The sequence below is a fragment of the Ceratotherium simum genome, chromosome X (assembly GCF_057802395.1).
Source record: "Ceratotherium simum simum isolate JZ-2026a chromosome X, ASM5780239v1, whole genome shotgun sequence".
NCBI lineage: Eukaryota > Metazoa > Chordata > Mammalia > Perissodactyla > Rhinocerotidae > Ceratotherium > Ceratotherium simum.
The window spans coordinates 73,600,757-73,616,334 of record NC_141940.1 but is presented as its reverse complement, the minus strand read 5'-3'; the positions used below and the strand labels follow the sequence as shown (position 1 = coordinate 73,616,334).

Below are 15,578 nucleotides of genomic sequence, written 5' to 3'. Positions count from 1 at the left end.
TGAAAACACGACATACCAAAATTTATGGGATAGAGCAAACACAGTACAAGAGGGAAGTTTATATCAATACAAGCCTACCTCAACAAATAAGAAAAATCTCAAATAAACAATCTAACAGTGTACCTAAAGGAACAGGAAAAAGAAGAACAAACAAAGCCCAAAATCATAGAAGCAAGGAAATAATAAAAATCAGAGCAGAAATAAATGAAATAGGGGCTGGCCCCATGGCGTAGTGGTTAAGTGCACACGCTCCACTGCTGGCAGCCTGGGTTCGGATCCTGGGCAGGCACCAACGCACTGCTTGTCAGGCCATGCTGTGACGGCGTCCCACATAAAGTGGAGGAAGATGGGCACAGATGTTAGCTCAGGGCCAATCTTCCTCAGCAAAAAGAGGAGGATTGGCATGGATGTTAGCTCAGGGCTGATCTTCCTCACCAAAAAAAAAAGAAAGAAAGAAAGAAATTAAATAGAGACTAAAAAAAAATCAATGAAACGAAGAGCTGGTTCTTTGAAAAGATAAACAAAATAGAAAAACCTTTAGCTAAACTCACCAAGAAAAAAAGACAGAAGGCTCAAATAAATAAAATCAGAAATGAAAGAGGAGAAATTACAACAGACACCTCAGAAATACAAAAGATTATAAGAAACTTCTACAAAAACCTATACACCAACAAATTGGATAATCTAGAAGAAACGGTTAAATTCTTAGACTCGTACAACCTTCCAAAACTGAATCAAGAAAAAATAGAGAATCTGAATAGACCAATCACTAGTAAGGAGATCAAAACAGTAATCAAAAAACAAAAGTCCAGGACCAGATGGCTTCCCCAGTGAACTTCACCAAACATTTCAAAGAAGACTTTTTACCTATCCTTCTCAAACTCTTCCAAAAAATTGAAGAGGAGGGGACACATCCTAACTCATTCTATGAGGCCAACATTACCCTGATACCAAAACCAGACAAGGACAACACAAAAAAAGAAAATTAAAGGCTAATATCACTGATGAACATAGAAGCACAAATGCTCAACAAAATACTAGTAAATCGAATTAAATCCATTAAAAAGATCATACACCATGATCTAGTGGGATTTATTCCAGGGATGCAGGGATGGTTCAACACTCGCAAATCAATCAACGTGATAGACCACATTAACAAAATGAAGGACAAAAATCACATGATCTGGGGACCAGCCTGGTGGTGTAGTGGTTGAGTTTGCACACTCCACTTCGGCAGCCCGGGGTTCACAGGTTTGGATCCCAGGCGCGGACCTACACACCACTCATCAAGCCATGCTGTGGCGGCATCCCATATAAAGTAGAGGAAGATGGGCACAGATGTTAGCCCAGGGCCAATCTTCCTCAATAAAAAAGAGAAGGATTGGCAACAGATGTTAGCTCAGGGCTAATCTTCCTCACAAAAAAAAAAAAAAAATCACATGATCATCTCAATAGATGCAGAGAAAGCATTTGACAAGATACAGCATCCATTTATGATAAAAACTTTGAATAAAATAAGTATAGAAGGAAAGTACCTCAATAATAAAGGCCATGAAAGACAAACCCACAGCTAACATCATACTCAATGGTGAAAAACTGAAAGCCATCCCTTTAAGAACAGGAACAAGACAAGGATGCCCACTTTCGCCAATCTTATTTAACATAGTATTGGAAGTCCTAGCCAGAACAATCAGGAAAGAAAAAGAAAAAAAAGGAATCCAAATTGGAAAGGAAGAAATAAAACTGTCACTATTTGCAAATTACATGATTTTATATATAGAAAACCCTAAAGAATCCACACAAAGCTATTAGAAATAATAAACGAATACAGTAAAGTGGCAGGATACAAAATCAACATACAAAAATCAGTTGCATTTCTATACACTAACAACAACACAACAGAAAGAGAAATTAAGAATACAATCCCATTTACAATCACAAGGAACAGAATAAAATACCTAGGAATAAATTTAACCAAAGAAGTGAAACACCTGTACACTGAAAACTATGAAACATTGTTGAAAGAAATCGAAGAAGACACAAAAAAATGGAAAAATATTCTGTGCTCATGGATTGGAAGAATTAACATAGTTAAAATGTCCATACTTCCTAAAGCAATCTACAGATTCAATACAATCCCAAGCAGAATCCCAATGACATTTTTCACAGAAATAGAACAAAGAATCCTAAAACTTATATGGAACAACAAAAAACCATGAATAGCCAAAGGAATCCTGAGAAAAAAGAACAAAGCTGGTATCATACTATCTTCAAAATATACTACAAAAACCAAAACAGCATGGTACTGGCACAAAAACAGACACACAGATCAATGGAACAGAATCGAGAGCTCAGAAATAAACCCACAGATCTATGGACAGCTAATTTTTGACAAAGGAGCCAAGAGCATACAATGGTAAAAGGAAAGTCTCTTTAATAAATGGTGTTGGGAAAACTGGACAGCCACATGCAAAAGAATGAAAGAAGACCATTATGTTACACCACACAAAAAAATTAACTCGAAATGGATTAAAGACTTGAATGTAATATCCGAAAGCATAAAACTTCTAGAAGAAAACATAGGCAGTATACTCTTTGACATCAGTCCTAACAGTATCTTTTTGAATAGCATGTCGCACCAGGGAAACAATAGAAAAAAACAAACAAATGGGACTACATCAAACTAAAAAGCTTCTGCACAGCAAAGGAAATCATCAACAAAATGAAAAGACAACCTAACAATTGGGAGAAGATATTTGCAAATCATATATCGGATAAGAGGTTAATATCCAACATATATAAAGAATTCACACAACTCAACAACAAAAAAACCAAACAACCCAATCAAAAAATGGACGTTTTTCCAAAGAAGTCATATAGATGGCCAACAGGTACATGAAAAGATGTTCAACATCACTAATTACTAGGGAAATGCAAATCAAAACCTCAATGAGATATCACCTCACTCCCATCAGAATGGTTATTATTATATAATGATGTACACTTGAAATTTATATGATGTTATAAACCAACATTCCCTCATTAAAAAATTAAATAAATAAATAAATGCTTTTCTAGGAATTAAAGAATAAAATAAAAATAATCAAGATGGTAAATTTTAGGGGCCGGCCCTGCGGCTTAGCAGTTAAGTGCGCGCGCTCTGCTACTGGCGGCCCGGGTTCGGATCCCGGGTGCGCACCGACACACCGCTTCTCCGGCCATGCTGAGGCCGCGTCCCACATACAGCAACTAGAAGGATGTGCAGCTATGACATACAACTATCTACTGGGGCTTTGGGGGGAAAATAAATAAATAAATAAAATCTTTAAAAAAAAAAAAAGATGGTAATTTTTATGTTATGTACATTTTACCACAATTAAAAATAAAACAAACACAATGAGATACCACTTCACACCCATTAGGATGACTATAATCAAAAAGACAGATGACAAGTACTGGTGAGGATGTGGAAAAACTGGATCCCTCATACACTGCTGGTGGGAATGTAAAATGGTGCACTCACTTTGGAAAACAATCTGGCAGTTCCTCAAAAGTTTAAACAGAGTTACCATATGACCCAGCAATTTCACTCATACGTATATACCTAAGAGAAATAAAAACCTAAAAACTTGTACATGAATGTTCATAGCAGCATTATTCATAATAGCTGAAAGATATAAACAACCCAAATGTCCATCAACAGATGAATGGATACCTACAATGTGGTATATCCAACGAATGGCATATTATTCAGCCATAAAAAGGAATGAAGTACAGATACATGCTACAACATGGAAGAACCTTGAAAACATTATGCTAAGTAAAGAAGTCAGTCACAAAAGACCACATATTGTATGATCCCATTTATATAAAATTTCCAGAATAGGCAAATCCATAGAGACAGAAAGTAGATTAGAGGTTGTCTAGGGGTAGGGGAGAGGGGAGGAAATGGAGAGTGTTTGTGAATGGGTTTGAGGGTTCTTTTTGGGGTGATGAAAATATTCTAAAATTAACTATGGTGATGTGTGCACAACTCGTAGAAACTAAAAATCATTGAATTATACACTTGAAATGGGTAAATTACATGGTATGTGAATTATATCTAAATAAAGCTATTATATATATAAAAAAGAGGGAGAGATATTTACAATAAACTTTCTTCTCATCTTTGCATACGTGCAGTCACCAAAATGGAAGGATTTGCCCAAGGTAAACGTTCCCAAAAGTGTTTCAGACCCTCAAGGCAATTTCCAAATTAAGTGACAAATCTTCATTTAAAGGTTTGTCTAGAAAAAATACCCCCCACAAAAGCACCCCTGAAGACTTATATTCAATTGAGTTCCCCACTACCAGGTAGTTTCTTAATTTGCTGCAAAGAGAAGGATAAAAGAACTATTATTTAGTGAATAACTACTACGTACCCAGGACCTTAAATATGTTATTTTGTTTACTATTCACAACAACACTGGGAGGTGGGTTTTATTGTTCTCCTTTAACAATTATTCTCCTTAACAAATGAGAAAATTGAAGCCTAGAGAGGTTAAAGAGTAAATATTAAACGTCAACACATATTTTTACATTGGTTTCTAAAACTCTGTTTTCCCTAAATGTGCCATTAGGCTTGAAAATCCCAAAATAGATTTCTACGTATTTAGCAATGGTTAATCATGAAGACTATTTTTTTACTTATACATTAATTAAAATGGTGAATCATTAAAACTTATCAAAAACAAAATTATTTTTATACCAACCTGAGCATCCTGTATTTCAGCCATAGACTCCCTGTTGATATTTGCTATGTCCGTGAAGAGTCTATCAATGGCCTCATGTATGCTAGGTGAATTATCTCTTACAATCAGGTTTTCAATAATTTCTGAAATAACAATGGATGATAAAAGTACTGTGAACTATCACCATTGGCTAAATGTAACAAATAATTTTGAAATCTGTTCCTAGATCTTTGGTCAAATGAATATAGCATGAAGAAACTTGAATGATCCTTAGAGTAAAACCAAACCGGACCTACCTTTCTTTTAGCTAAAAGTAGAGTACAATTTTCAAATAAAATTTGTATTCCCAAGGAGTCCCTCGTTTATAACTTAATCATCATTACTCATTCTCAGAAAGTGAAATGCACTGACGTCACAAATAGTAATCCTGTACTTTCCACTATACTAATTTTATTGGGAAGGGCCTGGAACAAGTGATATGCCAGGACTCTGAGACAACTGAAAAACAGCAGGGAGAGAAGAAATCAGCCAACACCATTCAGAGTGCTATGCTGTAATTCTGATTGTAGCCTAAGAAAAACTATTCCAGCAAGGGCTGGTTTGGATGAGGACAGCCAAAATACCCAAAATAGTGTCAAAAGGGCATGGCAAACACATGACAAACAAGATAATTAGTTTTCTTATACAATGTCCCAGGAGGTCCCAAGTAACAAACTGGGTATGGTACAAGAGAATCCAAGCAGTGAGCCATAATGCAGAAGTCAGATGGAACTGCATGCACCATAGCTCCAAGAGAACCATTCACAGCAGTGTACTGTAGTTCTGAGCAGCACCTTGGTCCTGGAGGGCAACTAGGAAAAGATGCGGGGCAGGCTAACTTCATGAAAATCATAACAAGCAGACATGATACAGCTCCCAAGCTCAACAGGTACCTAGAGTATGCCCCTAGCATGTTAAATCTCAAATCTGATGGCCGGTATGATTTCATTCCACACCAACCTCTTCTCTACTCCACAATATTATTCTTTCTTGCCCTGGACAGAGCTGGCTCAGGGACTGGAGCAAACCTAAGTTTGGGCTCATGAGGAGATAAAGCTATGTAAAGTTTTAGAGGGCAAGTGGCTGAGGGGGGTGGCAAGAACTGACAATATCATGCTAACCAAAAAGGAATTTCCAACTTGATTTTGGTGAGGAAACACATCCAGTCGCATTCAGGGCACTAAACTTTAGAGACTAAAGGACAGAATTATACTGACACTATACAAACTACATCAACAGAAGAAATGTCTTAAAAGAGCCACAACTCAATCCTCTCAATGAAATGCACATTGTGTAAATGTTCCAATGAATCTAGGTATTTTACATCTGTCACACTCCTGTAAATGCAAGGTTCATAACCAAACTCAACTTGCCAATTCATCCAATCCTATACCCAAGCATCAACTTTATAAACTATCCGTATATATTGCTCTTTTATTCTCATTATATCCTGGGACCCTTTGTAGCTAAGCCCTGCTGTTCTTGACTGAGAATCTTTTATTCAGCTAAGATCTGGTTTGTTTTAGTTACCATGGTTACCAAAGCCTAGTCCTATCTATCCAAATAACTTTAATTTAATTAATTAATCAATCTCTGTTTACTGAGTGTTAACAATGTACTAGGCACTGGAAAAAAGACTTATCCAAGACACTTGCCCAGTAAATTCACATCTAAATCAGACCAGAAGCAATACATGGAAAGGTTGGGAATGCAGTAGGTAGACTATAACAACACAGTTGGAAGGCTGAAGCGGATTAGCTAGGCTGAGTAAATTTTAGCAACTCTTACCAAAGAGGTCCCTTTGAAGGAAGAAAGAAGTCTAAGTTGATTCAACTGTCTTTGTGGTTTCTTATCTACATATTATTGTAAACTACACACGATACATATAAAACTTGCTTGCAAAAGAGGTCAAAGCTTCAATAAATCAAAAGAAAGATGGCTAATTTTCCACACAAGCTATCTTTAGCCTTTCCATTCCTAATAGGATGCACTAGTTATTTAGAGGATTGCTACGCAAACTGTCATAAACAATTAGGCATCCTATGAATTGTTTTTGATGGTGATGGAATAACACAAGAAAGCTTTATCTAAGCCCATGTGCATTTCCAAATCATTGTCAGAAATATATAGGGTCATCCCTGCTGATAGTGTGGCAATATGTGGGCACTATGAATGAAATAGACAAGAGTTCTTTTCTTCCTTCATTCAATAAACACTTAATGATAATCAGGTATTTTAAGCACCGAGGATAAAATGTAAACAAGACATAGTCCCCTCCCTTAAGGAGCTTACAGTAATTTCCACACAAGATATATGTAGATACATATGTATCAATCAACCAGTTTTTTAGAGCTGTAAATCACCATAAAATTCTAGTAACACACTCTAATTTTACAATCGATTACAATAAAGCTTGGAGAAGTTAATTAACTTGCCCAAGATCAAAGCTATTAGTAGCACAGCATGAACAGAATCCAAGACAACCACACTCTTTCTGCTTTGGCTGGTGTCTACACCTCTCCTTGTAAAACTTAATTCAATAAATGTTTATTGAATGCCTGGTATCAGGCAGATACTGGGCATCTGGCTAGGAATACAAAGATGAGCGAGGCAGTCTATGCCATCAAGTGGATCATATACACTATTAAGGGAAATTAAAATGAAAAAAAATTATAATATAATGTAATAAGTGCTGTGAGTGCAAGATGCTACAGGAATATAAAAAAGAATTGGGTAACTCTGCCCATTTGAGAGTTGGGATACAGGGATGGCAGGATAGGCTTCACTGAGGTGCTATTTGAGGTGGGATGAGTTAAGGATTGCCAGGCAACATACCAATCAGAGGGAGAAGCACAGAGGTGTGGAAAAGCACAGTGGGTTCAAATAATCATAAGTAGGTATGTATGGCTGGAGAAAAAGGTAAAGGAAGGTTACAGGAAACACGATTAGAAAGGTATGTACGGGTCAGAGCTTGAAACATACTGCATGGCATCCTAAGAAGGCTGAATTCTGTTAGTTATTCCACCTCTTTATTTCATAAACTGTATAATATGTGCATACCAGGTGACCTCAACAAATATCTCAATGAGATCTCTGCATAAGCCATATAGAAGCTATGCTCAGGACTCTGAACTATGTGACCCCCCCTTGGGACATTTCCTAATAACTCTGCCATTCATAATTTGAGGATCCCATTGTGGCATTTAAAGGAATGGGAAAAAAATAGTTCAGGGAGGCTTCTAAATGAATAAAGTCCTTTGAGATTCGATGAAAGTCAATTAACTTGAGTGAGTTTTCCTACTAAAGTTTTTAGTCTAGATCTACAGTCTAATATGGAAGTCACAAGTGGCTATTGAGCACTTGAAATGTGGTTAGTTCAAATAGAGATGCACTAAAGTTGTAGAATACACACCAGATTTTGAAGATTTAGTATGAAAAAAAGAATGTAAAATATCTCAGTAATTTTGAATATTGATTACATGTTAAAATTATAATATTTTGGATATATGGGGCTAGAAATATAGTATTAAAATTATTATTATTATTAAAAAATAATTGTACCTGTTTCTCTTTACTTTTTAAATGTGGCTACTAGAAATTTTTAAATTACATTTGTAGCTCACATTATATTTCTATTGGACAGGGCGTGTCTAGAGTATACATTGTGACTGACTTCTGAAGATTTGATAAAACAAATTAGTTAATATCTACCTCTCCAACAGTCATCATAGATTTAACAGAAAAAGAAAGTATAAACTTGGATATTTTAATAGACCATAAGAGTATTTATATAACAGCAAATACAAAGATGTTAGAAATCTAGAAGAAGGAGAATTGTCTCCAAATTAACCATAGGAAAGAGAGTTCCAAAGCTTGAAAATAGTTGCCATTCTTTAAGAAGCAATAACCCTAATGTTGAGAAGGACAACTGGGCTAAATTATCTTGGTACAAATATTCTTTCAACATCACTCAACTTTTTGCTATTCCCATGTTAAGTCGCCTTCTATTTTGGATGGTCTTGGTGCTTGCCAAGATGAGGAACTTTTTCTGAATCAGGTGGGGCAGTTTTAGAAAACCCCCTGTCCAGCTGCTATTGTTTCTTAAATTAAGAATTTGAGCCTTTCAAAACCTGTCCTCCAGAAAGGAAATACTCTAGACAGTCTGTAGAAACCTGGTTACAATAGCACTTTATATCTCAGCAAATCCACTCCCAGGTATTCCCCCAAGAAAAATGAAAACTTAAGTCATTAAAAAAAAACTTACACATGAATATTCATAGCAACTTTATTCATGATAGCCAAAAATGTCCATTAGCTGATGAATGGATAAACTGTGATATATTCATTCAGTGGAATGCTACTATGCAATAAAAAGGAATTAATTACTCATATATGCAACAATATGGATGAATCTCAAAACAAATATGCTTAGTAAAAGGCACCTTAGAAAAAAAGAGTGCATACTGTATCCATAGAAAAAAAGAGCGCATACTGTATGCTTTCATTTACAGACTAATCCGCAGTCGTAGAAATCAGAACAGTGGTTGCCTAGGGCAGAGGGTGGGGGGTAGATTGACTGCAAAGGGGCAGGACAGAATTTTCTGAGATGAGAATGTTCTATTTCTTGATTGGAATGGTGGTTATACAGGTTACCTTTGCCAAAAAAAAAAAAGCATCAACCTGTACACTTAAAATGTGTGAATGTTATTGTATGTAAATTATACCTCAATAAAGTTGATTTCTAAAAAAGAAAGGAAAAGAAAAAGGAAGTAGGAAGGGAGGGAAGGAGAGGGAAGGAGAGGGGAGAGAAAGAAGAAAAAGTACTATAGAGCTGAAATCCCTGGAGGCTGTAGGTCAGAAGCAGTAGAGCACAGTGTGGCATCAAACTCTGTTCAACATCAAGAAGGCAGCCTCAAAGGTGAACGGGAGGTTTGACCACCTCCAACCATTTCCCACCTCCCCCTCAACAAAAACTATGTGAGGTGATGGATGTGTTAATTAACCTTATTGTGGTAATCATTTTGCAATATATACATGTATAAAATCACTATGCTGTACACCCTAAACTTACACAATGTTTTATGTCAATTATATCTCAATAAAGCTGGAAAAAAAAGAGGTGAACAGGAGAGTTGGTAACAAGTGCATATACAGAGAGCCCCAAGAGCCCTTCAAGGAGATGAACGAGAAATTCTAAATCTAGGGATAAAGCCAAGTACAGAACAAGAATGTTACCAGACTTTGGAGACAAGAGCAAATCAGGCAGGTTGAACAAGCATACCCAAAGCATGCTGCTTAATGGATTAATGTCAATCTCAAGTGAAGTTTTACTTTTTTTTTTTTTTTTTGGTGAGGAAGATTGGCCCTGAGCTAACATTCGTTGCCAATCTTCCTCTTTTTGCCTGAGGAAGATTGGCCCTGAGCCAACATCTGTGCCAATCTTCCTCTATTTTATATGTGGGCCACCGCCACAGCATGGCTTGACGAGCAGTGTGTATGTCCACGCCCGGGATCTGAACCTGCAAACCCCAGGCCTGCTAAAGCGGAATGCACGAACTTAACCACTACACCACTGGGCCGGCCCCTCAAGTGAGGTTTTTAATGGCACAACATTCTGTCCTTGGCCCTGTCCTATTGAACAATTTTATCAATGATTTGGATGAAGAAGCTGAGAGAGAGAGAGAACAAATAAGATAGATGATATAATCAGGAACAAAAATTAAATCTCCAGTTGTAGCAAAGGGATTAATGTAAGAAAAAAATTATAGTCCTGCATTTAAGTCTTCAAAACTAACTGCACCAATGTATAAGAGGCAAGATATAGCTTAACAGCAGCATGTGTTAAAAAAAGACTGATGGTCTTTTAGGGGTAAAAAGCTCAGTATGTGTCATTAGTGTGGTATGACTGCCTCCACCCCCCAAAAAAATGAAACAAATTCAATCTTAGCTACATCAGTATCTCAAGAGAATGATGATCACTCCTAAATCTAAAGAGAAAGATTAGTTTGTGCTGATCATATCAAACCTAGAGAACTGTGTTCTGTTCTGGGTACCACACTTTAAGGAATAACATGAAAAGAATAGAGCATGTTCAGAGGACCGCATACAAAAGGATGAGGGGACTAGAAACCATGTAATATGAGGAATGACTGAAGGAACTGAGAGTGCTTAATCTGAAGAAGAGATCTCCCAGAGGACACAGTATCTTCAAAGAGTTGAAGAGCTGGCATGCAAAAAAGGAATTAGACTTATTTAGCCCCAATGGATTTAACTTAGACCAATTTCTATTCCTTCTTGGCCTTGAAATTGGTTGGAAGTGTCGGTACAAAAAGAAGGATGTTATGCCAATTCTCCCTAAGAAGAAAATGAGCTAGAACTGTCGCATGGTCTTTTATGGTCCGTTTTCACAAAACTTGACTAAAAAGTTGTGTACAGAAGAGAAAACTCAAATGGCCAATAAATCTATGAAAATACACTCAACTTTACTAGTTATCAGGGAAATGCAAATTAAAACAACACCTATGTAAGATGATAACATTAGGGTAAATGAAACTGGCTGAGGGGTATATGGGTACTCTCTGCAATATCTTTGCAACTTTTCTGTAAATCTAAAATTATTCCAAAATAAAACGTTAATTAAAAACAACAATACCCTTCACACCTACAAAATTTTTTGTCTGATAATACCAAATATTAGCAAGGATATAGGGAAAAGAGAAAGAGAGAGGGAATATTAATTGTTAAACTACTTTGGACAGCAATTGGACAATACTTATAAAGTTAAAGATGCTCATAGCTTTTGACCCATCAGTTCCACTCCTAAATGTATATACCCTGGAACAGCACTGCCACTAGAGGGTAGCCACTAGCCACATGTGACTACTGAGCACCTGAAATGTGGCAAGTCCAAAATGATATGCTTTAAGTATAAATAAAATACATACTGGACTTCAAACACTTTGTAAGAAAAAAAAGAATGTAAAATATGTCATTAATAATTTTTGTATTGATTACATGTTGAAATGATAACATTTTGGATATACTAAGCTAAATAATTTGTAATATTAAAATTAATTTCATCTGTTTAAGCTTTTGTTAATGTGGTTACTCGAAAATATAAAATTATTTGTGTTTGCACTATGGTTCAATGGGACAGTACTGCCCTAGATCCTCACCCACTAGTGCTCAAGAAATAAATCAATTTAGTTGGTCATAACCAGCATTTTTTAATTAAAAAGCATAGAATAGAAAACATCATAGTGCACTGCGTGTAATAAGGGTAAGACTGTTTCAAACTTTTGATATGGTGTGTATGTACTGGGATGTGATGTAAAATATATTTCCTTGCCATGAGTGGTAGTCAGAAATGCTTGAAAGCTCCTGATAAGCTCTAGGAAACACAATGTTCATTGTAGTGTTGTTGTTATGTAACAGCAAATATTTAAAACAACTCATATATTAAAACAACATATTTGAAACAACAACAAAAGAGATTGGATAAATAAATTGTGGTACACTTCTATTCAACGTAATAGTTCTAATCAGCAGGGCAAATAAATGAACTAGAGCTAAAATATCCATATGGGTAAATATCCAAAACATAATGCTGAGCAAAAAAAGGCAAGTTACAGAAAAAAATCATACAAAATGATATAATTTATGTAAAATTTTCAAAGATGACTAACCGGTGCATCTAATCTTCTAGTTCTTTGAAACAATGAAATACCTGAAGCATATGACAAACTGTTAAGATTCAACAAAACTTACTGGTAGGTATACAGGTGTTCATTATATTATTTTCTATACTTTTCTGTGTGCTTCAAATATTATGTAAATATAAGGGCTCAAATACAATATACTTAAAAGTCATAATCCTTATTCCATGTTTATATCTTTAAGATACCATATCCTAAATTAAAACATGAGGTAAGAGGTAGTGGGCTTTGTTGCTGTTGTGCTAAAATGACAAGAATTAACAAAATATTGACCCAAACATTTTTAAATCATGGATTTGTAGCCACCCTGGCTACACATATGTCATTATTGTATGAATAACGTGAAATATATATGAGTGTGAATATATGAATGTGAATGTATCACAGGTCTAATCATGTACCCAGAAAAAAAGAAATAGTGTAAACATTCCCATATCTGGCACGGTTGAGGAATCTCTTGTTCTGGTCAAATTGCTTTTATTAATAATTACCATAAATACCATACAGAGATTACCAATTTTCAAAAGAATTAAGATACAATAAAATGCAGTTAAACCTAAAACTATACAGGATATAATTTATTTTTCACTGATGATTTTGGAAAGGCACTCCAGGATCTTGCAGTAATTTTTTAAATATACATTTAACGCAGTAGATTTCTATTTCAGATTAAACCAATGTTAATTTGCATGCAATAAAAATCCTGAGAAAACAAGCTATGAATTGTGAATTCAGTTTCCCTACACTAGCATATAAAAGGGTTCCAGTGTCTTAAACATCTACATTGTTTTTCTGGTACACAAATAAGAAAACTTGGAGCTATGGATACTCCAAAGAGATAAAATTCAGAAACAAAATACATTTAGAAGATTTTAGATAAGGCAGCAAACAGTTTGACATTTTCTTTACTACCATGTAAAGCTATATACCTTTAAAGTCCATGAAACGAAAATCAACATCGTCCATTTTTAAATCCCTGGCTCAAGCCTATGAAATAAAAAAAAATTTTAATCTTCTGTCCTTTATCATCCAGTCCCTCAATAAATTTCTTTTCAGTGAAATTTTTCCAGTTACCTGTTACCCAAAGGAAAAAAAATCCTGAAGAAATTTTAAAACTCAGAAAAAGTAGTTAATGAGGGGTGGGGCCAGGAGTCATGTCACAGGAATCTGGCTCGGAGGAAATTTTCATCCCAAATCTTTTCTTACCATAATCCGCCTGGCAACCAGGAAACCAGGGTACCCTGTGATTTGTCTGGCTGGTACTCGTTGCCTCTTCCTAATTGGTTCAAAATCCCTCTCTCCACTGCCCATACGTTCAAAGCACCCAATCACTCACTGGCCTTTTTCCCGCTCTCACAGACCCAGCTAGCGCGCCTTCAGCTCCCCGCCCCCAACAGTCACCAACCATACGGCTTCAACGGAATGTAGGTCCTTCACATCCAAACTACAATAACTACTGTCTCCCGCTTTCAGTGACCCCACAATGCTCCCCATAATTCATCCAAGTCAAAAAATCCTGCCTCTGCCCATCTTCTTTCACCTGAGAGTCAGCTACAGCAGCTCTGTGGTTCAAAATCATTGCCTCAGGGCCACTCTAAAAAGTGTTGACCTAATGGCCGCATCTTCTTGCTAGTTATAAACCACTCAACTGACCCGTACCTGACCCTCCTCTAGCCCTTCCTACCTACTAAATCAGTCACCTCAGCCGGGACCGCCAACGTGCCACAGTGCTGTCTCCACAAACTCCGTCCACAGTGCCCGACGACGCTTGGAAAGCTCCTCCCCCTATAGTGACGTCAATCAAAGACCACTTCCTATTGGCCTTTACTGTCTATCTCATATCGCGAGCCTAAGCCTTGGGGCGCAGTCTAGGCCTTCAATCCTGGGGATTAGTTCAGAGGGCAGGGGTGAGAATCACTGAGCGTAAGGAAGTATGGTGCAGGATTGGAAGCATACTACAATTATTGAGGGAAGAGTGCAGATGGCCAGGGTTATGGGAAAGAGGAGAGCAGGCCTTCAAAAGAAAGAAAAGGGACGCAGGGACGAGGGAGAGGAAAGGGGAGAGGGGAGGGAGGGAGGGAGGGAGGAAGGAAGGAAGGAACAATGTTGCCCACTGATTAATCGTGAGTGGCGAAGGTCAGCAATATCAGAAGTTGAGGAAACTGAAAAACCCTGTAGTTCCAAGACATGTTTCTGCTGACCTGTCCTTGTCAAATCCGAAGGAAACTAACTAATGACTCCTCTGCAGGCTCACAGCAAGGGCAGGGGTCCCACCCATCTCCAAACAAATGGTTTTAGGGATGGGGATGGAATATGTAAGTAAACATGTTTGATTCCAGCTGAATCTATAGGTGATGCTTGCAACCAAGGAGTTGGCCTCTACTTAAAGCTCCACTCAGAGACAACAGTGTTATGGCATGATGCCTCCAAATATGGAGAAGAACCAAAAAAAAAAAACATTAGCAAGCCTCCCACTTCTTCCCTCACATACCCCTCTTTTAAGCCTTATGCACCTCAGTCAAGTCAGCTAGGTAACTGGCTAACAGGATGAAGAAGAGAGATTGTGGCTTCAATTCTGGGAACATTAACAGAGTTCCCTTCTGACCCTAAGACTCAAAATCAGTGATTATTTATCATGGAAAAGATGGAGTTTCTAAAAATAATTTCTTTCCTTCTTCAAAATTTTCTGCATCTAGATCACATAGAGTGAAGAAAAAAGGGAAAACAGAGAAAGTACTGCTATTAACTTCTCTTCTTTTGCTTCTTGCAATATGGTATTCATTTCACAATCCTAGATTGCTAAATTAGAGGAAGAAGTCTGGTGGAAAAGGGCAGTAGAGTGTCCCATAGCTGACTGAATCCTCATGCACCGCGTACTTTGTGACCTGGTGCTAGCTACTTAGAATCTCAGGACCTCAATTTCCTCTTCTACAGAATGGGAATAAAAGTAGTTCTAGGCTTCTGGTTCAATAGAATAGTGTACATAAATCATCTAGAACAGTGGCTGGCATATAGTACATGCTTAACAAATGTTAGTTCCCATTATCGTTCCCCATTTCCTGGTTGGCAAACTAAGGGCTCCCAACTTCCATCA

General features: G+C 36.9%; 1 protein-coding gene across 9 annotated transcripts in view; it reads right to left on the bottom strand.

Annotated features, from left to right (window-relative positions):
* The window catches only part of TEX11 (testis expressed 11), a 372,335-nt gene extending 358,071 nt beyond the window's left edge, over nucleotides 1-14,264 (bottom strand). For 3 of the 9 annotated variants that reach the window (XR_015550362.1, XM_087426477.1, XM_087426483.1), the window contains exons 1-2: nucleotides 13,414-13,676; nucleotides 4,752-4,873 (exon numbers count right to left, since the gene is read on the bottom strand). Coding sequence is in view for 8 of the 9 variants with exons in the window: in XM_087426477.1 (XP_087282603.1) it covers nucleotides 4,752-4,873; nucleotides 13,414-13,450 (159 nt within the window). In the remaining variant the exon portion in view is untranslated. Of the gene's footprint in view, nucleotides 1-4,751; nucleotides 4,874-13,413; nucleotides 13,678-14,024; nucleotides 14,143-14,168 lie in introns of those variants that run through there. The other 6 variants (XM_087426479.1, XM_087426478.1, XM_087426481.1 and 3 more) reach the window with 6 other exon arrangements.
* Nucleotides 14,265-15,578: the final 1,314 nt, after the last annotated feature.